The following is a 23,823-nucleotide window of genomic DNA, read 5'->3' as shown; positions in this document are numbered from 1 at the left end:
GGACTTTTAAAGGGACCTTATTTCATCTAATCCAATTCCTTTTTCTAGGTTAAGGACACTGAAACAGATTCCCTTTACTTTAATCATGTCATAGCTGGAGATAGGCATCAGTAATTCTAGAATGACTATCTCCCTTCTCAGATGAAATGGCATAGATGTCTGTCCTAATCACTGGGAAGTGAGAGGGGAAGAGAAAGTTTCCTTACACATTATAAAGATCTACATTTCTCATTCTTCATAAGCATACAACAGATACTAAGGAAATAAGTACACAAACAATCATGTTCTGATTTTAATTCCATGGTACAAGGATTTCCTGCAAGGTACCTTTAATGTGTTTGCATCAGCAGTAAAGCATTAGAAAGTGCCAATTTTGGCACCTTGGTTAGATGTGCAGCATTACACATTAGACACCCAAGTATCCCAAATTTATCCATAAAACAAAAACATAGTTCTGCTTAAGGTTGTTTCCAAAAAACTAGTAGAGTGTGCATTAAATATTTCATGAGCAAGGGCTGCCATTTGGGGATTAATTGTACTATTTAAGATGATTACTTTGAAAAGAAAACATTTCACTATCTTTCACTTAGCTTAAATGAGTCTTGTACAAAATACTCCTCAACCCAAATCAAAATACTTAAAGCCAGAATTATTTCCACTCTATTGTAATCAGCTATGTTACTGTTCAGAACCCTATTCAAATAATGAAAGTGTTGCATACAAACAAAACAAAACAACAAAAAAAGTTGCAGCTGAGGCCAAGGCTTAGAAGTTAGCATTCTAGGAGTTGAAGGAAAAGCCTTCCTCTTGGCCCATTCTAAGATTCTCCCTCTGCTTCAATAATTTGAATCTGCCACTTTTCATATCAACAGATAAAAGTACTCTGCTGAGAATATAAAAAGTTTTTATAAAAAGGCAATCATAAAAGATTAATTCTTGTTAGGCATGTCAGCTTTCTTTAAAAAAAATAGCATTGTAATATATTTAAATAAGGATTTTTTTTTTGTTAGAATTGTTATTGAAAAAAGGGGCCTGGGAAAAAAAATTTGCTGACATCCCAATACCTTATTCCCTCTTGCCCCATAAAACACATTCAAAGGAGAAAGTCATTTCATGTGCAAATTGGCAAAACAAATGTGGAGAAGAGGGAAACTCTTGAAATGATATGCCCAATCAATTCTTAAGTTTATTTTTTTTTTTTACAATGTCAACTTTCAAAAAGATAAAAGTAACCAAAAAAATTCTAAAAATACACAAAACAAACCTTCATGTTGGCATTCTTTTCAAATAAACACAAAAAATTATGTACAGCACATATTATAGTATGCAATATGCAAAAGCTTTGTGTTGCTGTTAGCAACTTCTATATACCCTCCCCCACCCCCGATCCCACCCTATTCACAACTGTACCTCTACTAAACACAATTACATCACTAAGCCTGTTAGTTTGGAAAGGGCCTTAAAATTGTTAAAATTGGAAAAGCCTTGTATAGGGGCTCCATTCATTTGACTCAGGGTTATAGACTTCCACAGTATTCAGGAATTCATTGCCATCAAATCCTCCCACTGCATAAATGGTGTTCCCCACAGCGACAATGCCAGCGTTGCTCCTTGGTGAAGTCATGTTTCCCATCATCTTCCATTCATTTCTAGCTGGATCATACATCTCTACACAACTGACAGCATGAGAACCATCAAAGCCTCCACCAACAAATAGCTTTCCTAAAAGAGAAATGCCAAAAAGTTATCAATAGGAGCAAATACAAATGACTGCTGTATAAAAGTACCCATAGCAGAGACACAATGAACAAAAATCTGAAGGGAAGCCAGAATCTTAGCGATTCAAATGCATTATTCTTTTTAACTTATGGAATAACTATTTTGGAAGTGATTCTTCTTGACCGTTATTAAAGTATCAATTCAGTTTTAATCTCTGCATTTTAGAAAGGATGATAATGAGATCAAGACTCCAAAGAACCAAAAATTCCTGAGAAAACATTAAGAGGGTTTGTTTAGTCGAAAGTAGGTTAAATTCAGGAGAACTGTTCGGTTCTGCAAATATGTATTATATCTAGGATATACTGCAACATACTTAACATATATAGGACTGCTTGCCATCTTGGGGGGGGGGTTGGAGGGAGGGAGGGGAAAAAACGAAACATAAGCGAGTGCAAGGGATAATATTGTAAAAAATTACCCTGGCATGGATTCTGTCAATACAAAGTTATTATTAAATAAAATAAAATTTAAATTAAAAAAAAAAAAGAAAGTAGGTTAAATTATACACAGAAACTGAATAGGAGGAAAAATGGCTTTAATTTATAGATTTTAAGTCACATAGAAAGACCACAGACAATTATTGGATGCTTAAGGCATTAACCTGTATCATTACGATTTCATAAAATTCTTTTTCTCATTGAAGCTAAATATACTAACTCCTGGATTACTGCCTAGATTATGTTGGGCCATTCTAAATTATAGTATTTTTAAAAGCAAATTTTATCAATCCAAATCCCAAAGTTTTTTGTGAATGATACGTAAAACTGCAATGGATCTGCAATCTAAAGAGTTTATTCCCTACCTACCATTTCCTCTTCCCCCCTACCCCCCCAAATCTGATCCAGTCCTTGGTGTACTCTCTCTCCTCACAAGCAAGCAATTAATACATCTAAAAAAAAATTAATTCAAACAGAAAAAAGACGTTTTCATTTTCCCTTTAACTTTTGACAAAAAGATTCTTATGATTCACATTACTTATATACATAAAATTAGGATATAAATTTTCTTGGACTGCATTATTCACTCTGTAAATTGTTATGTTCTCACAAATTGATCTGTTATAATCTAATCTCCAATCAAAGCTTTATCTTTTGCTCTTTGGTGATTATATATTGGCAATAATAAATTATCTCTATTGTTTCTCTAAAGGATCTGTGCTTTTTTTTTTAGTTCTCTGGGTAAAAAATGCTAAAATATGCATATTCTTTAAAATTCCCATTCACAAGGTTAAGTGTCATTTAGGTTTTCCAGCACTTTGTGGTTTATCTTCTTACTCCCCCCCCCCCTACTTTTACAACATTACCATTATATATATATATATATATATATATATATATATATATATATATATATATATATATATATAATGGTAATGATGTAAAAGTAGGGGAGTGTGTATATACACACACACACATATATACATACATATATATATATAAATAAACAATTTTTTCAATATCAGAGTATATTATTTCTCATTTTGTGCCTCTTGACAGTATTGGTGTATTACTGCCTCATCTGAAATGATCATTTTGTTCCCTTTCCCCATTTTATTCTTCATGTGTTCATATGCCATTTTAAAATCACAACTCCCTTATAAAATTACTAAATGTCATTTCAAACTGAGAAAGGATTAAGACCTTTTTATAAAAAAATTTCTCCTTTAACAAAGAATCAAATTAATGACTTTAAAAATCTATTCCTTTCATATTGAAATTTGTAGTTATTTTTAAGTATATAATAGTGGAAGATACAGAGTTTGTTGAGTATTCTTTTGTCTCTAAATTTGAATTATAAAAATTATTTGGATCTATGGAATTTTTGGAAGCTACCAAATTGACTCACATGTATATTAACCACTGAGAAATAGAAGGGAACCAGTATTCAACTCATAAACAAAAGGAACCTCCCTTTCAACATGTAATTAGAGACAGAAGAATTTTTGCTTTCTTTAAAGTTGGTTATGGCAACACTAATTTCATTGTTTTTCAGCTATGATCACTGACATCTTGGTAGAAAGGAAAACACTCACCATTATGAACAGCTACTCCAGCTCCACGTCTAGCCACATTCATAGATGCAATCAGTGTCCAGGTGTTATTCTCTGGGTTGTAGCGTTCTACTGTATTCAAGCAATTCCAAGACTCAGCTCCTCCAATTATGTATAAATAACCACTAAGCTCACATACTGCTGATTGGTGTCTACCTATAAAAGCAAATTAAACTAGTGTTATCACCTTATTACTAAAATTCCCCGAGGATTTATTTCAAAGGAACTTAAGTAAATCTGCCTTAAAAAATATGAATACCACCAACTTACGAATGTTAAGGGGAGCGCAGCTGGTCCATGACTTTGTTACAGGATCAAACACATCACAATTTTTTAGTCCTTTCTGACCATATGGATCAGAGCCACCAAGAATGTATAGTTTTCCATTCAAAGCACAGACCCCTATATTTCAAGGAAAGAAACAATTATAAGCTATTTCTAAAATTCAAGTATCAGGGCAGCAAGATGGCACAGTGGATAGAGTACCAGCCCAGAAGTCAGGAGGACCAGAGTTCAAATCGAGTTTTACGCAATACTTCCTGTGTGACCCTGGGCAAGCCACTTAACCCCAATTGCCTCAGCAAAATAAATAAAGTAAAATAAAACAAAAAACCTTTACTTGGACAAAAAATAATGTACCTGCATTACAACGGTTTGTTCTCAATTCAGGAACTTGAATCCAGTCATCTATGTTTGGATCATACATCTCTCCACAACTCAGGTCATCAGAGTGGCCATTTGAACCACCAACCACATAGAGCTGGCCCTAGGAAACAAACAAATTATTTCAATCTCATCTGTTTAAAATTTCAACTAACTCAAGACTACAGAATTTCAATCAATTCCCAAGTCACAAGGAGAGACTAAAAAAATAATGGTCTCTACTACATATTGTGGGATCAACTCAATTACCATTAACACTGCCATTTGAAACCGGGCTCTTGGTGTTCTCATGGGAGCCAAGAAGGACCAATGATCTGTATGTGGATCATAGCATTCAACTGTGCGAAGACATTCTTCTCTGTTGTAGCCACCTGAAAGGATGAGACAACATTTACTATCAAAGTAGTAAACAATTCAATATATTGCTGAGCTCAGAATTCCTTCAAATGTTTCTTGGAATATGCACACATAACAGAATGCACTTATTTTTGAAGCTTTAACTACATGTCTGCTATAGAAGTAGATTTAATTCTTAAATAAATCTACCGTTTATTCTTGGATTGAAAATTAGAATAAGAGGGAAAACAATTCATTTCTATTCCCACACTAGTTGAACTGTTTTTTAAATCAAAGTCTCAACTTATGATTGTTGGACAAAAGGCAAGAACATTTATCAATAGCTTCTTTCCACAGGCAAGAATGGGCAGTATTCAGAATAAATCATGAGGAAGCAGTAAACATTCTTAACCAACAACAGGATTCAGCTTTCACTAGCAACATACCTAATATCCTAATATCCATTATAAACTTCACTAGGCTTCTACATGTAAAGTGTTTCTCAGGTTAACTTACCTGCAGCTATCAGTTTGCCATTCAATTCGGCTGTTCCTAGACCAGATCGAGCATAGTGCATGGGAGACATGGGCTTTTCTACCGGGCCATCTGGTTGCAACTCAAAACTTAAACTTTTAATCAGTCGTGGAGTACTTGTTGGTGAACTCTGTGGACTGTTGCGTCCATGAAGGAAAATTACACAGAATACACCATCCAGCACAGCAAGACACAAGTAAGTATTATCTGCAAGCACAAGAACTTGGCATTAAAAACTACACCTCAACAAACATGATCTCCCCAAACAGGTGAGACAGTACCCCCTATTTCATTCTTTTGCAGAAAGGTGGGGATGTTTACTTGTATGGAACATAGATTTTTTCAGATTTAAAAAAATTTTTTTTCACTCCTCTTTTTTTTCATTTTTAGGGAAAAAATATATAATGTGGAATGGCTTTCTTAGGAGGGATGGATAGTGGAAGGAATTCTATTTTACAAAACTCATCTCCTTGTAATTTCAGTTTTGAAATCCATTATTTATACATACTATTTAATATGTATGTTAAGATGTTTTAAAATATACAAAATATTAACAATTAATTTGGAGGGAAGTTTTTTCTTCCCAAATCAGTAAGAAAATTTTGCTACTCAATAGGGCAATTCATCAATTTTTATATACTTACTTGAAGTCTTTTCTGAAGCAACAATTTTCCATTCATGTTTAGGACTTTGTACCGTAGCATTTGGAGAAGAGACACATCCAGTTGAACTGCTACTTATCTGCTTGTGGCCATTCTCACGTGGTGGCTTTTTCTGCAAAATCAAAAGGGAGCTACAGAAACCTAGCCAAAGACCACACACTGAACTACCTCTGTGCCTCTGAGCCATTATGAAGGAAAACATGATTCTAAAATCAACGACCTATGTACGTCATTCATAGCACACCTAAATTTAAACAAACCCACTTTCTAACCACTGACAATTTTACTTGCACACCTATGTTAAGTGTTCGCTTCATAAAAGAACCACTGTATCTTAAGACAAGTCAAAAAACAATAGCCAATTTAATATTTAAGGAACTAGCCACAAGTAAGAATATACTTAATAATTCGAACAAGGAAATATTCTGACAACTTTATGTTTAAAGCATGAAAATCTCAAAGGCAAAAGGGAATAGAAGATACATCTGGTACACATTATGAGCTCATAGAATTTATTTTACAGATGTGTAAAAGACTAAATTAATGTTTCCATTCAATAAGGAAGGAATACATGCAATGCCTCTAAGCACAGTGCCAGGTAGAATTAACAGATTTTCAATGGAAAGAATTTAATAAGAGGACTTGTGTTCAACTCCCAGCTCTGATACTGCTACCTGTGCGAACTTGGGCAAGTGATTTCTTTTGGCCTTTTCTCATCTCTTAAATGAGGAATAGAAGTTTCTTCTAGTTCTAAATCAGTGACCCCAAGTATCACTGCAACTATATACAGAGGCAAGTAATAATAAGCCTATCTTCTAGCAGCTGTGAACCTATAAGTTAATACCATAGAGCATTGTGCAAGATTTCCCACAAGCCTGATCAAGCTATAGAAGCCATGTCAGGAATTATAATTGCATGAGAACATGACTCCATTTACGGACATATGAAGTCTGAACTGCTACAAATCCACAGTGCTGGTTTGAATACCTCTAACATAATAATTTTTACTTCAGCCAGCCTTTATTTTTATGATGATCAGAGTACAGAGTTAACTTAACATTCTGACATAAATTTCTATAAATGAAGATTTCATTTGACCTGATAAAATTCATGAGTTTTTCAATAAAAATCATTCCACACAGCCAAAAATGAATCGTATCTTTAACACTTGTTATCATTATTTCAAGTCATCCAAATGTAATTCTGTTCATTTAAATTGAATATCTTGATTAATATTTGGAGTAAAGTTTGTATGTTGAAAAAAGGCAATAAAAAATAAAGAGACTAGGGATAATTTGTAAAAGCAATGAACTTGTAAATAATATAATGCAAGAGGCACACTGGAATTAATAACCAAGTTTCTCCATATTGATTGATTTAGAGAATTACTTCTTAGTATGCAAAAGAATTTAAGTTTTATCATTCTTTATGGTTCTGATATCTATATACTGTTCATTATGATTTGCTATTTATGACATGATCCATCTCCAAACTATGTCATTATAAGCTCACACATTAAAAGACCAAACACTACATGCTAAGAAACATGTCTAAAATTTCTTAAATGTCCACAAGATCAATCATCTGGCTACAAGGCTCAAAACACCTTTTTATAGTCTCAAGTCTCTAGCACTAATTTATAACATGCTAACTTATCCTAATACAAAACCCCAATTTTCACTGTCACTATTCTTTCATTACATCATTTAAACAGCCCTTTGTCTTATTTGCAAATCTTAATTTAGGGGGAAGAATCCAAATGGAAACCCAGATTGGCTACTGATTACCACCTGGGAAAGGCATGAATAAACATACTCCCATGTCCACAAATGTCTTTCTGCCAAATACAAACTGTCTGTAATATAAAAAATTCTGCTGCTTTACTTTCTTTACCAGAAAAAAAAGTATTTTTAGGTGTGCTATAAAGTTTACTATCAAATTTTAACCTGCAGTTACCTCCAACTCTGCAATGTGTACCTGCACAAACTGAATGTGGTCATCATCACTGCCAAACACCTCAGCCTGTCCATCTAGTAGATTCCCATCAAGCAGCTTGTGATCAGCTGAGTAGTACAACGTTTGAACCTGCAAAACAGCAATAGAATACCCATGTGGTGGCTCTTGTCACCATAACTACTCTCCTATTAGGTAGAATACAAAGACTCCACAAGGGAACCTCCAGTGAGTGTGCCTCTTGATATCTCACTCTGGCAAAATCACAAATTAAAAGAAAAATACAAGTCATGATGGTAAAAAAAGAAAAAAAAAAGAAAAAAGAAAAAGGGAAAAAAAAAGAAAAAGGGAAAAAAAAGGAAAAAAGGAAAAAAAAAAAAGAAAAAAAACCTTTTTTTTTTTTTTTTTTTTTTAATAAAAATCTTCCAATACTGGCTTAAGAATCCTTGGCTTGTTCTGCTTGAAAGAAATTTTCATTTTTCATGACTCCTAACAATTATTAGCATTTTTGATGTAACATTAAGAGAGAAAGTATAAAAGCACAATATACAGGATCTTGAGTAATATACAGATACACAATCACACATTAGGGTTTTACTCCCTGAAAATAAGCTCTTTTCCCATGTACAACAATTTCCTCTTGGGCAGGATGAAAAATGCCAACAAAAGTGAACTTTAAAAAAATTCAATTCCCAAGCCCCAAAACAGAAAAAAATGTGAGAGCATGCAATAATACATTACTAAAGCAGCCAAATAACAAGTGGCAAGGCAGAAGATCAACTGAGAACATAAATGACACAAGGTGTTTTTTTTCAAAAGTCTCTTAGGCTTATGTCTTTATCATATTATCTAGCTTCGGTGGAAATGCTACAATTGAGCAATTAAGTGCAGAGTGTCCTTAAGGAAAAAATTTTTCCAAGTCTCCTTCATTAATATTTTAGGCTTTGGTGCATATGTGTGTTTGTTTAGGGGATCGTTGGGGATCTTAAGAAAAAGTGGCCCAAGAGAAGTTTAGAGGTATGCATGAATAACACCAATGAAAAGACATAAAGCTTTAAAGAAAAGAATCCTGTAAAGGAGTAAACACCATTAAATCATCATCGCTCTCTGCCCACAGCGGATTTTTCTTAGGAGAACTGGGGCAGGACTGCTGCTTCTGTACGTGTCAATACACTTGAGGTTTCTTCTTGTTTCTTCAGTCTTGGGTATCCTAGTTTTGTTAATAAACCTATAGGGAGATAAATCAATGGGGAGGAACAACCATTAGAAGCTTTTACCTACTTTTCATATTTAAAGCAAAAACCTGTGAAAGAAACATTAAGAATCTACAGAAATTTCAGTACCACCTCCCCATTTCTAAAGCAAATTACATGCTACTTTAAAGAAAGTTATCAGCACATAATGAGCAAAGAAAAAAAATAAAAGAAAGCAGAAGACCAGACTGAACAGTTCATTCAGCTCACCTGGACACCCCCCCTGTTTCTCAGCTTAGGGGTACCTACAGCAAAATTTAAATTCTTTAGGGTCATGGTTATAAAATAAAAATGAAAGGGAATCCTTCATGTCAAAGCAACTTAACTTTAAAGAATTGTTTAATCCCATTTACTTAAAAACTAACCTCTTCCATCAGCTCTTCCAGACTGTCTCCATTCTCCCAGATGCTACGCTGCACCCAGTTGATTACCTTTGTATATAATTTGCCATTGCTAGGTAGGCAGACATTGTCTTCAAGCATGACCTCCAACTAGAGTTCCAAAAAAGAAAATAATCATTAAAATATGTTTTAGTGCCCAGTTTGTCAATAAGAATTCTAAGTTCTACTTATTGTATGAGTTTCTATTGCAAAAGTATGTTAAAACCAATTTTTCATGTTTATTCTACCTAAAACTTTTTTTCTACATTTAATTAAAAACTGCACTCCTTTTTAAAGAAAAACAGATAAAATTTGAGAAAAACAGGAAAAAAGATACTCAGCCAGATATTAAGATAAAATCATTTCACTTGAATGATTTTTACAATCTTTGAAATACACTTTTGTACCATTTTTCTAGTATATAGGTGTATAATGGTAGAGCATAATATGCTTCTAAAAACAAAACAAAAAAAAAAAACTGGATACTGAACTAAAGTGAAACTAGTCACTAATAATCTTGACCACAAGCCAGGCTGAGAAAATGTATTACACTCCTTTCATTGGGACAGGTAAGAACTATTTATAACAGTTTTTAAAAACTATTTTATTTTGCTTTCTTTGTTTCTAAAAACCTTATCTGCAAATGACCTGAAGGGTACAAAACTTAAAAAAAAAAAAATGAAGCAGGCAGGATAATTTTTATTTTTCTTCTTACTTTTAGCCGTGGAAGTTTAAGAAATTCCTCTTCTTCTGAAATTTGTAATAGGTGTTCCTGGATATAAACATCAACTTTATTCAACAAACGTGAGTCTCCCATGCAACTTGCAAAATTCCGGTAAGAGATACAGCTTGAAACATCCATCCTGGATAGCAAATAGTCACCACAAACCTTTGAAAAAAATAAGGATATGCAAATATAGGAATATTTCACAACTTCTCTGTGAATTTGTAACCTATACTTTTCAATAGTAAATCTTGAAAAAGCCAGTAATAGCTCCAGAGAACAGAAAAGGCAAGATATATATATGTTGATGTTTAAAGGATTTTCCCATAAGCTAGAAAGGCCTCTGAGATGGGAAGAGTATGACCTGGAACCTAGCCTATTAAAAGTTTTTTGGTTTAACCACAGATCCCAAACAACAAAGAAAGCCCCAAATTTATTTTCATTTCTATTAAGCAATTATCTCTGTCAAGGATCTACAAGCATACTTCCTTGTGAAAATTTTCAAAGTTATGCACATGACTAAGATCAGAGCAACACTGAATTCTCCTTATATAAATAAGACTGTACCTGCTTTACTCTGTCCATCTTTAGCTTCTTAGCTGCAGAATAAACATCTTTTACTAACTCCTTATCAGCTTTCAATCTATTAAAAAAAATTCAAAGGTCCATTATAGTATATCCATATTAAGGTTTATAGAACACATGTTTTAAATTAGAAATTTCAAAATTCTGATATGGAAGCTTACTTCCATGTGATAGAAAGTACTTACTGAGCAGTGTAGGCATAATTCAACAAAACTTCAACGGCTTCTGGATTGAGATCGTCAAATTTAACATGAGAAACTCCATGAGGATCACTATCACTATTGAAGATTTCAAATAAGTAGGGACTGCAGCAAGCCAACACTGCTCTGTGTGCCAACATCTCATGCCCACAGACCTTAAGATTATAAAGAATTACAATCAGAAATTTATTAGATAACATCTTACCAACAAATCATTATGTAATATTCAATTCTCTCAATTTTCCCCCAAGTTATCTGTTCTCAAAGTATACTTTGTAAATGTCTTTTATGGAAAATATATTAAGTCTGGAAATTTTTGTGACCTGGCAATAAAAAATATATGTCTTCGTTATTTTTTTTTAAAAAGAACTGTCTCCATATATTGCCCAAGCCAGATAAAGGAACCTGATTTCTGATAGTCTCTGACCTCCTATTTAAGCAACTCAGTTGTCCCCAGCTCCCGAGTAGTTCCCTATATTAATGCCATTTAGGGAATATACCAGACTGGCTTAGCCTACTCTTACTTATACCTCCACTTCACTCCAATAATCAAATTTTAAGTACCTGAAGTCGAACATCACAGAATTGGCCACTTTTTCTCAAAGCATTTAATTTGGCAACTGAAGACTCAATAAAATTTTCATCTTCAAACATTAAATATCCATTGGGAATCATTTTTAAATGTAGGTTTGGCTGAGAGAAAGAAAACATTTGTTATTTTTTTCTTCCTAGAAAATAACCATTTAAAAGAATTAACAATTTTGTTACACAAAAGACTAATACCTTTTTATAAATCCTATTTTATTCAAGTAGGATAGCCTTAAATTACCATGTACATTTCATGGAATATAAAAATATATTCCAAACAATGCAGCAAAGCATGGTTAACAAAATGTCCCAAACCAATGAAGACCAATCTATCCCTATCCCTTAATCTTAAAGGCTAGCAAGCAGAATGACTAGAGAGATGAGGACCACTTTCAGGTTTCCATCCCTGTTAACTATCCCTTCTTTTAAGAAGGAAACTCTGAACTCTTGTCCTGATTTATCACAACCTACAATGAAAAAGAACTTCCTAATCTAAAACTAGAAATATCCTCTAATTCTTTTTCCTTTCTTTCCTCCTCTCTGCTTAATTCCATAGAGTCATTTTAAGTTAAGATGTCACAGAAAATCATCTGGTCATATACCCAGAAGCCCTGCCACTTTTGACTTTATAATCTTGACAATGTCATTTGCTCCTCAATTTGGGACTCAGATTTCATCATTGTCAAACGAAGGGTTATGACCTAGACACAGAAATCCCTTTTAGCTCAAAATCTTGAGACAATACAAATGGAAGAAAAAAAAATCAATGAATAACTCTATTCATACATATAGCCTACTTAAAATTTTTTTAACAATTTAATAAATCTCTAGAACTATAGCTTTTAGCAGCTAAATTAAACTTTTATATTCTATGTAATCTAAAATCATCTTTACTTTATAAAGTAAAAATTCATTTGCCAAAGGTATATATATTTTTTCATTTACCTGCATTAAAAAAAATGAATGCTAAAATTCTACTTATAAAAATAGAATAAAAAATTAAAAAAAATTAGATCACTGAAGTAAATATCAAAATAGATTTTTATTTTTCAGTCACTGAAGTTTAAAATACTGACACATTTGGTATAACTTAAATGATATCAAAGAATTCATATTCCTAATGTTGTCAATGAGAAATATTCAACAATTTGGGAGTGAAATGAATATATATATATATATATATAACGGAATATATATATATAACAGATATATAACAGAATATATATAACAGATTTTATAGCAAAACGTCAGTGTTCTGCATTTAAAGTCTCTTCAGGTATTAAACTTTTACTTACCTACTAATATATTTGTGAGAATTTATGCCAGGAGATTTGTTAATAATCCAAGGGAACTGGAGTGTGAAAATGCAGCACACGATTCTGTATCTTCTTGTATGAAGACAGGGGGCTGAATAAAGGCAGATGTGTTTAAAGCTGCAATGGTGATTCCAAAACTATCAGGCTTGAAAATGATGTAATCAAGTCCTTAAAAGCTATAGACATGAATTTCTTCTGTGATAATCATGCATCATAATCTGTAAGAGAGGTTTTTTTTTTTAAGACAAATTAAAGTTCTGCCAAGAGTTTACAATCTCAAAATATAAGCAACCTTTAAAAAAACAAACAACTGATTTAGCATCAAATGCAAGATTACATATAACAATGTCTCAAACTCAAAAATTAACTGACTTGAATTTCCTTCCTAATCCCCCCCACCTGATTCTATTAATTATTTGTTCTATAAATGATAATTCTTTTCAAAATCCAATAATCCTTGAGTTTGGGGAAATTCTACAAACAAAAGAAATATATGCTCACTTCAATATTTTTTCCTACTAAGAATTAGGAAAAATATATTTATGAGCACACTCTTTAATTTTTTTTTCATTCCTAATTATATCCTTCCCTTATATAGCCAGTCATTTCTTTTTACAATGCAAATTTTTAAAAAATTTCCAAAATTAACCAACTTTTTTCTTCTTCTTCTTCTTCTTCTTTTTTTTTTTTTTTTTTTTTTACCAACTTACTCCAACAGCCTACGTCTATACCCACAGTCCTTTCTATAACTTTTTAAAGGCAGGGGGCAGTTTCTCTTCTCTGGAGTCACTCTTGATCATATGTAGATAGTTTTTTTAAACATTTACATTGTTGCAATCGTTTTGTATACTGTTTTTCTGGAGTTGCTTTCTTCACTGTTCATATAAATCTTCCAGGGCTTCTCTGAATTTTTCATAGTCATCACTTTTTATGGCACATAATATTGCACTGTTTTTTATGCCACGATTTGTTTAGCTATTCTCCAATCAACATGTGATATACAGAGCAGAGCTCAAAGCCAGGAAGATTTACTTTCAATAAATGCAAGCAGTGACCTTGGTTAGTCATTTAACCCCATGGTATTGCTAATGGTATCAAATTCAAACAGTTTTAAAATGTGACGTTATCTACGTTTTATCATCTTGTTATTTTGTTAAATATCCTAAATCCATGTCCCAACTTACTCCAATCAGAACTATGTATCTTTTTTCTCTTCTTTGCAACCTCAAAAAACGCAGCTATGACTTACTGGTATATATGGAACTTCTCTTTTTGTCTTTAGACATCTATGTCTTACAGTGGGATCTTGGAGTTAAAGGATATGGGTATTTTAGTCATTTATTGAGCATAATTCTAAAGTGATTTCCAGAATGGGCTGATCAATTCACAATTTAGTGTATTAAAGTGGCAATCTGCAGCCCCTTCATTCTCTAGTTTGTTTGTTTGTTTTTTTTGAAGGTGACTGAATTCTGAGGAAAAACAACATTTAATGGAGAGTGCAGATGCCTTTGGGATGTGCAGAAAGATATGAAATTCTAAAGTACCACAAGCAGACAACATGAAAATAGTTAAAGGATTGTATATGAAGCATTATTCAAACAGATTAAATTCTCATCTTGTCATTTAGAAGAGAAATCAACACATATGAAACACATCTAAAACTGTGTGGCTATGCCAAATGAAGGAATTTAGAAAAGAGTAAAGGAAAACATCAGAGTCATTGTGACAAACATATTTATCATGCTTAGCTCCATAGGAGAAAACTAGGAACAATACCTATAAGTCATAGAAAAGCAGATTTCAGGTTCAGCAAGACTTTCTAATCAATAAGGCTTTCTATAAGTTATCACTGAATTTCTTTAGTAGGTAGCTAGAGAAAAATATTTGGATCTAGGTATTGATTCAGAGGCTGATCTACATGCAAGTCTGAATATATGAATAGGTAATAGTTTGCTTCTTTAACAATATAATGATGGTTATTTCTTATAATTTTCTTAAAATTCAAATCTTTTTACACAAATGTAAGATATATCACATATTATAGTTACCATTTCTCCATAGAGTATATATTACATGTCATGTGAACTAGTAGTATTACAAACTACTTCAGTAGAAGTTTTCTTATAACTGATTACAAGTGCCCAGAGCTCTGTCTGCCATTATTCCAGTTTAATGAAATGAACCACAAGATAATCTTAAGCATAACATATAAAAAACAAATGATACTAATTTTTAATATCAATTGACATCCATAAAACTTACAACGATTAAGACCAATAACTACAAAAAAATTTAACTAAATGAATGTTAAATTCCCTTTATCTGTGTCAAGTAATAAGACATTATCTTTCATTCATTCTTGGTTTAACAAATTTAGTTTTTTTGTTTTTCCACAAGAGCATTGTCTGTACATTGTATAAAATTTTCAGAATATGTAAACATTCATTTTAGTGACATGTCTCAACCATTTATTGGAAATGGGGAAGGAAGCCCCTAATTGAACTTTACTGCCCTAGCAACTTTTCTTGGATGTGAAACTGAGCTTATAAGTCAAGGAAACATTAGTCGATATCAGATCATCCCATGACCACTGAAAAGAAAATTTTACTTGGAAAAAAAAATAGTCAAACAAAAGAATAAACTAGATGATCCCTAGAAAATCTTAATTAGTTTTTGATCATTTTTTTAAACTACAATTTGTAGGAAGACAAGCTTTTTGATTAATACTGACATATGCACATCTTATAAGACTTACTCAGAAACCTCACAACATATAGGGAAATTTTATAATGAAATGGGGAAATCAGCTCTAAGATTCTAGATTGCAAACTAGTTCCCTTTAAATAATACAAGACAAAGCTAGGTTCAAGTTAAGAGCACACTAAATTTTTAGACTATAATCAAAGCTTTTATAAGCATTTACATTAACGAAAATTATGAAGGAACCCCCTATTTTTTAATATGGTTCTGTAAAGTATTTTTTATAGCAAATATACATGGCACATATATTTACTTTTCTTTTTTTTTTTAATTTGAAAGGTTCGTTTTTTTTTTAATAACTTTTTATTGATAGAACCCATGCCAGGGTAATTTTTTACAACATTATCCCTTGCACTCACTTCTGTTCCGATTTTCCCCCTCCCTCTTTCCACCCCCTCCCCCAGATGGCAAGCAGTCCTTTACATGTTAAGTAGGTTACAGTATATCCTAGATACAATATAGCACATATTTTTTCAATGTGAAAACTTATCATTTAAAGGTGAACATATCCAGAAATAAGACTCAATATTTTAAAGTCATTGAGATGCAACTATTGTCTTCTGATTACAAGATTTTTGCTACCCAGAATGTGCCTGCAGAGTGAACTTGCTATTTTTCAGAGCTATCACACTCAGCAAAAATGTATACCAAGAAGTAGCCGTGTTATGAGTAAAAACATTCCTTTAAAGCAGTGGTTCTCAAAGTATGGTCTAGAGAATCCTGGTGATCTCTGAAACCCTTTTAGAGGGTCTACAAATTCAAAAATAGTTTTTATTTCCACTATAGTAAATGTCTATAAATATAATCCAGATAAATAAAAACGCTTTGGAGAGATCCTCAATAATTTTTAATAGGATAAAGGTACTGAAAACAAAAGTTTGAGAACCAATGCTTTAAAGTAACAATGATTTTACAATGTGATCCCATGTATAATATAAAAGTAACTGATTATTAACTATGGCATAATTAGTTAAGGTTTATAAAAAAGCTTTTTATACGTTTATCTCATTTTCATCCTCCATAAGTAAATTAGAGAGATACTCTATCCTTGTTTAATTTACATTTTTATCATGGCAATTAAGATAAAAACAAATTTCAGCCTTTTTGTAAATTTTGTGATGTATGGCTCCCTCTTTTATTTAATTAAAAAAAATTCTAGACAACTATATTACCTTAGATAAGTTGTAACTAAACTAACAGTGGTTTTCTAAGTTCTTTTTATTATGTATTAATAGACAAAAGCTTGATTTCTCAACAGCCCACAAAAATCACAGAGTGTATGTCTACAATTTTTGTAATAAAGACATAACTCTATTCAGAAGCCACAGGTTTAGAATCCATTCCTGTACCCTGTACATAATGAATTTTTATCATATTCTAAGATATGAACAGAAATTCAATTTCTTAAATTCAAGGGTGGATCAATTTACCCTTTTCATAAATCATTAATAACAAAATTATTCACACTTCTCCCAACTTGAAGGATTGAAAATAGCCCTTATACTCACCCCTTTCTTTGAGAACCCAAAACATATATCTAGAATACCCATCTTTAATTGAAATGGAAATGAATGCAACTAAACTAATAAAGCTCAATGGAAAGACTGGATAAATTTAAAATATAGGTCATTAATAGTGAATAGAAAAAAAAGGAAACCAGAATAAGATTTTTTTAGGGAAGGTCACTAATATGCATATCAGTTCAAAGACTCTACATACAGTATACTTTTCTTTGAGTATGCCGTCTACTTTACTTTAAAGTTTAAAAAAAGAGAATAATTATGAACAAAGATAGAGAGAGGGGGCAAAAAAAAAAACAGAAACGAGACAAAGGAAGATAAAATAAGAGGGAAACAAAGATCTGAAAATGGTAGTCAAAACAAACTGTTTTAGTCTTATTTACTTAGTATTCCTTTGGGTGGTGTGGTCAGAGCAAGTAATCACTGTTTTTCAGTGGAGAATTAATTATTAGGAGATACTCTTTCTCTTAAGGATAAAGTGGAGATTAGAATTCTTACTTGTTAAGGATTTGGTTCAGCAAGGAACAAGCTTAAATTGTTTAAAACATCCAAAACTTGGTAAGAATAGCGGCTCATCTCCCCCAGCAGAAAATCAGTAGCTGGTTGGTTTCAGGTTTTCCCACAACCTTCCTTTCCCCCTTGAAGCACTCTCAAAAGATTTGGAATTAAAACTAGTGACTTTCTCTGATTAAAAAAAAAAAAAAGCTTATTACCAACATTACATAAGAATATTCTTGAAGGAAATTAACTCCCACATAAAGGTAGTCATCTAGAGATAAAACTGAGAAAATGGAGAGGTACTTGATTTTTTAATATGCCATGGAAAGTTGAAGCTGTCTGTTTCACCTCTGTTTCAAGTAACAATTTATACCTATATCATTCAAAGTCAAAGGCCATTATTCTGACTTTCTCCCATAACCTAAAGCCATCCAACAACTATGAAAACACAACTTCAATTCTTAACAATGAACAAATTCATCAATTCTCTAATAGAAGAAATTGATTTCCAAAAGAAAACTTAAAAGCAATAACCTTAAAAAAAATCTAAGCTGAACTCTATATTGAACTAATACAATTATTACCATAAGGCTATTAAAAGATGTCACAAAAAAGAACAGCACAGCTGGAAGCCTGTTCCCCTGTCACTGACTCACATCCAGTTTACCTATAGTGATCAAATTATTACCATCTGAAATAGATCTTCTAAGTAACACAAATTACTCAAAGCACTATTTTCACGATCCCCCAAATTAACATTTACATCTACAGGCAATGAAGACATGGCTCAAATAAGATAGTAATTAAATTATTAATATTATTTCTTCATTCCCAGGACTTCTAGAAAAAGGACTAGTTCAACAAAATATGACTTAGATCAGGGTCTTTACTCTAATTGTTCTACAGATAATAGAATTTCTGGATTTCCCATAGTGTATCATTAGTTAAGATGAGCAACCCCACACTGCGAAAAGTGTAGAAGTGATGTCAAGGTGTTCTGGGTTGTTTTTCACTATTATTTAACCACGGATCACAAATTATAAAACAGTGAACAATTCAAAGAAATCCGGGTATACAAAAGGGTGTTCTTTCAGGAGCTCCTAATGTCTTTTTAATTTAATTGTCATCTAATTGTTATTTAATTGTCACTTTCATCCATTACTTTTATATAGTGTATATACACATACACTATATTTATGCATACTATATTTATATAGTATAGTATATATGAAACAAATTAAGGAAGATTTAAAAAATATGCAGTTATGAAATTAACATCCCTCTACCACGTGTAAAAAACGTGACGATTTTATTAAGTGTTCCAAGGTGTAGGACTGCTTCCTAAGACCCTCAGGGCTGGAATATAAACCTTCGAGCAGTAGGGTGGCAGGAGGTGTGGGGGGGCCGCCCAAACCAAACCCTCCAGATGTAAGACGAGGTCCGGCTCCCGGCGTGGCGCTGGCCCCCTTCGGTTTCGCAGCCCCAGCGCCCCACGCAGGGAGGCTCGGCACCCCGCCGGCGGCACACCCCCAGCTGGCGATTGGACGGCTTCCCAATCAATCAGCCCCGACACGTCAGGGCAGCCGATGGCTGCCTCTTCCCGCCCCCTCTTCCCCTCCGCTTGGCAAGAGAAGCAGGCAACGTGGAGGGAACAAAGGAGCCCTGGGGCCGGCGGCTCCGCGCCTTGCGAACCCGACCCGGGGAGGGTAGCTCTCCCATGTCCCGCTGACTCCGGGCGCGTCCTCATCGACCCCTGGCCTCGCTGTGGGTAAAAGAAACACAGGGGAGCAAGGATGGAGGTTCCCGCGCCTCCTTCCCCGTGAGTTGGGGGCCGGGCAGCGGCGACCGCAGGAGCCGCTCCCGCAGGTGACAGCTCCGAGAGACCGTCAGGTGCACTTCCGAGATCGGGGAGAGGGAGATCACCATCCCGTGCCTCCGTTTCCTGCCTCGTAAATGAGGTGGCCTTCGTGTCCTTCCAGCCCTACACCGATAAACCTTCCCCTTTTTCGGGGAAGACAGACAACACATGTGTCCCGCCCCCTCCTCGTTTGCTGGCATCGAGACAACCCCGCCAAGAGCGCGCGGGACTGAGCCTCTCCCGGACTGCTCATCGCCGGCGCCGGTGTTACCGATTCGACACTCCGCCTTCTGCCCGCACACACCAGGCAGGCAGGGCCGGGCTCCGCATCCCTTGAGCCATCCCCTCTTCGGCCCGATCTCTGACTGGCCGCACAAGCTCCCTTCTCCCCGCTCTCCATCCCATCCCGCCCGCGGACGTTACCTGGTTCCTTTGAGAAACGACGAAAAAATTCATCGCTGGAGTTTCGGGGGGATCAGGAGGAAGCGAGTAGGAAGCGGCCCCAACGGAAAGCGCCTCGAGGCGAAGGAGGCAGCGATTGGAGAGGGAGGGCAGGGTCAGCCAAAGGGAGAGACAGACGGGGAAGGAGTTCCGCACGGGCTGGATCGTTCGCTCGCCCGCCCTGGGGAGGAAAACGAAGAAGAGAAGGAAGAGAAGAGAGAGCCGCTGCCACCGCCGCTGATACTGCCGCTGCCCGGGAGCTCGCACAGAAGATACGTCCGTCCTCCTCGCGCGCCAGAAGACACTGCTGCCTCCCGCCCGGCGTTGGCCGCACCCCCTTCCACACGTCACCGCGTGCGCCTGCGCTTCTGGCGCTGCCCCCTCCCACTCCTTCTTGCGTGAATCCCTCAGCGAATCAGAGCCCGACACACAAATCACTCTGCTTCCCTCCTTCCAACTCCCGCCTGAGCCGGAGCCTGCCTCTCTCCCTCCCTCGCGCCCCCGCCCCTCCCCCCTTTCCATCCCTTCTGCAGCTGCACTAGGTCAGTGCAAGGTGATGTGAGGGCGAGGTCCTGGGCAGAGTGGGTTGTGCCACCGCCTTCTGTTGCTATTCCTCTTCCTCCTCCTTCTCCCCTTCCCCTCCAGGAGCTTTTTTTTTTTTTTTTTTTTTTTTTTAATATCTAGACCAGTCTCCACCTGTGTGCTCTTTCCCCGCCTACTCTTAACCCCAGGCTGGTTCTTTCCAGCCCTAGGACGAAGGAGTTAGCTGGGCAGGCAGCCCTTACCTGTCCTCCCGGATCAGATTTTGGAGATTAGTTTTCACCCCCCGAGAATTAGGACTTCAGACTCGCCGTCTCCTCCCAGTGCCACACCCGGGCCTGGACCTAACTGCTTTAACTTCCTTGGGTCCAATCCACACCTTCGCATTATTATTGTTAATTGTGTGTCTGCTAGGAGATAGGGTAGTGAACTGAGATAAGGAGCTGAGATAGGAGCGCTCGCCTGGACACTGTTGGGCTGCAAGGTATCCTGTAGCTTTTTGTTTACACCCAGTATTTGTGGTTTGTTTTGTTCTATTTTATTTTTGCCCTACCGGCTTGGAGTAGAGAGGTCCAAGAGAGAACCGACTTCAGTGTAATTCTAATCTCATTCAGAGCTGCTTAAACTTCTTTTCCAATAAATTTTTACAAGACGCCGGATATATAAAACATGTAAAACCGGGTATATAAAAAAGCATCTAAAACGTATGCAAATCAAACATTTATTGATAATAAATCATAATTTCGAGATCGGACTTAAATAATTTAGCGATGGAACTGGAAAAGACCAAATCCCGTCTCATCCAACCGCAGAGGGAAGAAGTGACATGGCCTTCAAAATGCTAGTTTTGTGGCAGAACAGGTCCTGGAAGAGAACACAGGCCCCTTGGACCCTGTTTACTTCTTATCTTTGCTCCTCACGGGTTCTTACTTTTTCTGTGTAGAGCTGCTTTCTGCTCTCTACACAGACACAGGAACAATCCTTTACTGGCTCTACCCTTTATATGTCTGGAGAGGAGCAGCAGACATGTGATGTGCTATGATGTCTCTGGAAAATTTGAAATCCTTTTATCATGCTTCAGAGACCTTCTTGACTTCATAACACCTGGTTCATCCCTTCCCCATTCTGAAGGGGAAATGACTTAAGAAATTGTTGGGGGGGGGGGGAGAATGACTTGTTTGATTGAAGGGAAGTTTTAGTGAAGCGAAAGTTAAGTCCAAATTGGAGTCTAATGAGTGACCTATGAAAGGCTTGGTTAATCCCAATGGGGAAGGTGCTTAAGCAGAGACTGGATGTGTTCTTGTTTATATACTGATTGGTCAATGGAATTCATATAATTTCCCAGATGCCAAGAGTTCTGACAGTTTATTGGACATAATAGAATTTATATTTATTGGAGGAAGAAAATATTTTTTTAGTTTTCTTGACAATGGAAATTTCAGAGCTTCTCATTTTAAAATTCATAAGGAAACCTTATTTTGTGTGAGTGATTTAATAAATCAGATAGAGATTGATCTGGGCAGGCCTCTAGTAAGAAAGTCTCATCTTACTGAGTTCAAATTTAGCCTCAGATGTGTGACTGTTTGCAAGTCACTTAACCCTGCTTGCCTCAGTTTCCTCATCTGTAAAGTGAAATAGAGAAGGAAATGGCAAACCACTCCAGTATTTTTGCCAAGGAAACCCCAAAAAGGGTCATAGTCAGTTGCTTATTATATAAAACAATATTTGTTTAAAGTAAAACAAAAACTTCGATTTATAACTTGCAATTGAAACTATGGATGAGAGCAGTGTTGACTTTTATATAAATTAATAATATAACGTGAAACTTCTTTTTGAAAAAAATGTGATGGCCCTCATACTTTTGGAAAGAGGTGGCTATTTAATATATCATCATTTCTAGCAATCTAGTATAATAAATGTCAACCTAGGCTAATAAGATACTAGGTAAAGAATACATTTGTTAGAAATAGTGAGAATGGAGAAAAAAGCAAGAGAAATAACTTCCTCTCAGACAGCAGAGCTCTCTGAGAAATTCAACAACTCATAATCCAATACTGAATGTCCAAGCTGGGGAGCCAAGTTTGCAGATTAGAGGCAGCAACTCAGCTCAACTCTCAACATTTCCCTCCAAACAAATTTAAAATAATACTTCAAATGAAATTATGGAGTAACACAACCAACAAAAGATGAAAAATGAGTCATTTTTTCTAGTTTTAATAGAATTTAGGAAGTCAATAGTAGACTTCTTTGATACTAAAGAAAAGGTTTGTTAGAGTACGTGAAGTGGCTAAGGTGGGGGACAGCTACACAAGAGATTTCAGCCAGAGATAAGGGGGTCAGATAATAGATCAAAAATGGGGATCATTTCTGGTATTGGGTACAACCAGCACTGATTGGCAACTGTATTGTCCATATGCAGTTCTAGGGTGAAGAGAACTTTTGGACAATCACAGAGGAACAGGGCCCCTGGTCTCAACTGTTATTTTTTTTAATAAAAGTTTTTTTATTTTTCAAAATACATGCAAAGATAGTTTTCAACATTCACCCTTGCAAAAGTTTGTGTTCCAAATTTTTCTCCCTCTCCACCTTCCCCCTTTCCATAATCCAATATAGGTCAAACATGTACAATTCTTCTAAACATATTTTCACATTTATCATGCTGCACAAAAAACCAAAAAAAAAAAAAACATATCAAAAGTGAAAAAAAAGAAAAAACAAACAAACAACAACAAATGGTGAAAATACTATATTGCAATCCACATTCAGTCCCCATAATCTTCTCTCTAGATCTAGATGGCTTTCCCCATCAGAAGTCTATTGGAATTGGCCTGAATCACCTCACTGTTAAAGTGAGTCAAATCCCTCACAATTGATCATCATATCTTGTGGTTCTACTCACTTCACTTAGCATCTGTTCATGTAAATCTTTTCAGGCCTTCTGAAATCATCCTGCTGATTATTTCTTATAGAACAAGAATATTTGGTTACATTCATATACCATAACTTATTCAGCCACTCCCCAAACCATGGGCATCCACTCAGTTTCCAGTTCCTTGCCATTATAAAAAGGACTGTTACAAATACTTTTGCAGATGTGGGTTCTTTTCCCTTTTTGTGATCTATTTAGGATATAGGCCCAGTAGACACACTGCTGAATTAAAGGGTATACACAGTTTGATAGAC

The 23,823-nt window shown here is 35.3% G+C and overlaps 1 protein-coding gene across 2 annotated transcripts; it reads right to left on the bottom strand.

Moving 5' to 3' along the window:
* Window positions 1–279: 279 nt before the first annotated feature.
* IVNS1ABP (influenza virus NS1A binding protein) lies at window positions 280–21,325 on the bottom strand. 2 transcript variants are annotated; one of them, XM_051998781.1, is made up of 15 exons: window positions 20,083–21,325; window positions 13,003–13,241; window positions 11,684–11,812; window positions 11,105–11,274; window positions 10,902–10,977; window positions 10,326–10,499; window positions 9,596–9,721; window positions 8,002–8,109; window positions 6,007–6,136; window positions 5,345–5,569; window positions 4,742–4,863; window positions 4,469–4,595; window positions 4,100–4,231; window positions 3,812–3,985; window positions 280–1,722 (listed from the first exon to the last, which is right to left on the bottom strand). In XM_051998781.1, exons 3-15 carry the CDS (start codon window positions 11,792–11,794, stop codon window positions 1,469–1,471), a joined length of 1,929 nt encoding a protein of 642 aa, XP_051854741.1. In that variant the 5' UTR covers window positions 11,795–11,812; window positions 13,003–13,241; window positions 20,083–21,325; the 3' UTR covers window positions 280–1,468. The 2 variants fall into 2 exon arrangements, with proteins under 2 accessions (XP_051854741.1, XP_051854742.1); XM_051998782.1 differs by lacking the exon at window positions 20,083–21,325 and having other exon boundaries at window positions 13,003–14,695.
* Between the last annotated feature and the right edge of the window lie 2,498 nt (window positions 21,326–23,823).

The sequence above is a fragment of the Antechinus flavipes genome, chromosome 4, assembly GCF_016432865.1.
Source record: "Antechinus flavipes isolate AdamAnt ecotype Samford, QLD, Australia chromosome 4, AdamAnt_v2, whole genome shotgun sequence".
Classification (NCBI taxonomy): Eukaryota; Metazoa; Chordata; class Mammalia; order Dasyuromorphia; family Dasyuridae; genus Antechinus; species Antechinus flavipes.
This window is presented reverse-complemented; position numbering and strand designations above follow the sequence as displayed.

Coding starts and splice junctions, on each gene's coding strand:
- IVNS1ABP (XM_051998781.1), bottom strand. CDS start 11,794: ATGATTCCCAATGGATATTTAATGTTTGAAGATGAAAATTTTATTGAG. Junction 6,137..8,001: donor ACCACATTCAGTTTGTGCAG/GTACACATTGCA, acceptor TTGATTTTGCAG/AAAAAGCCACCACGTGAGAA. Junction 4,864..5,344: donor TGGCAAACTGATAGCTGCAG/GTAAGTTAACCT, acceptor TCATCCTTTCAG/GTGGCTACAACAGAGAAGAA.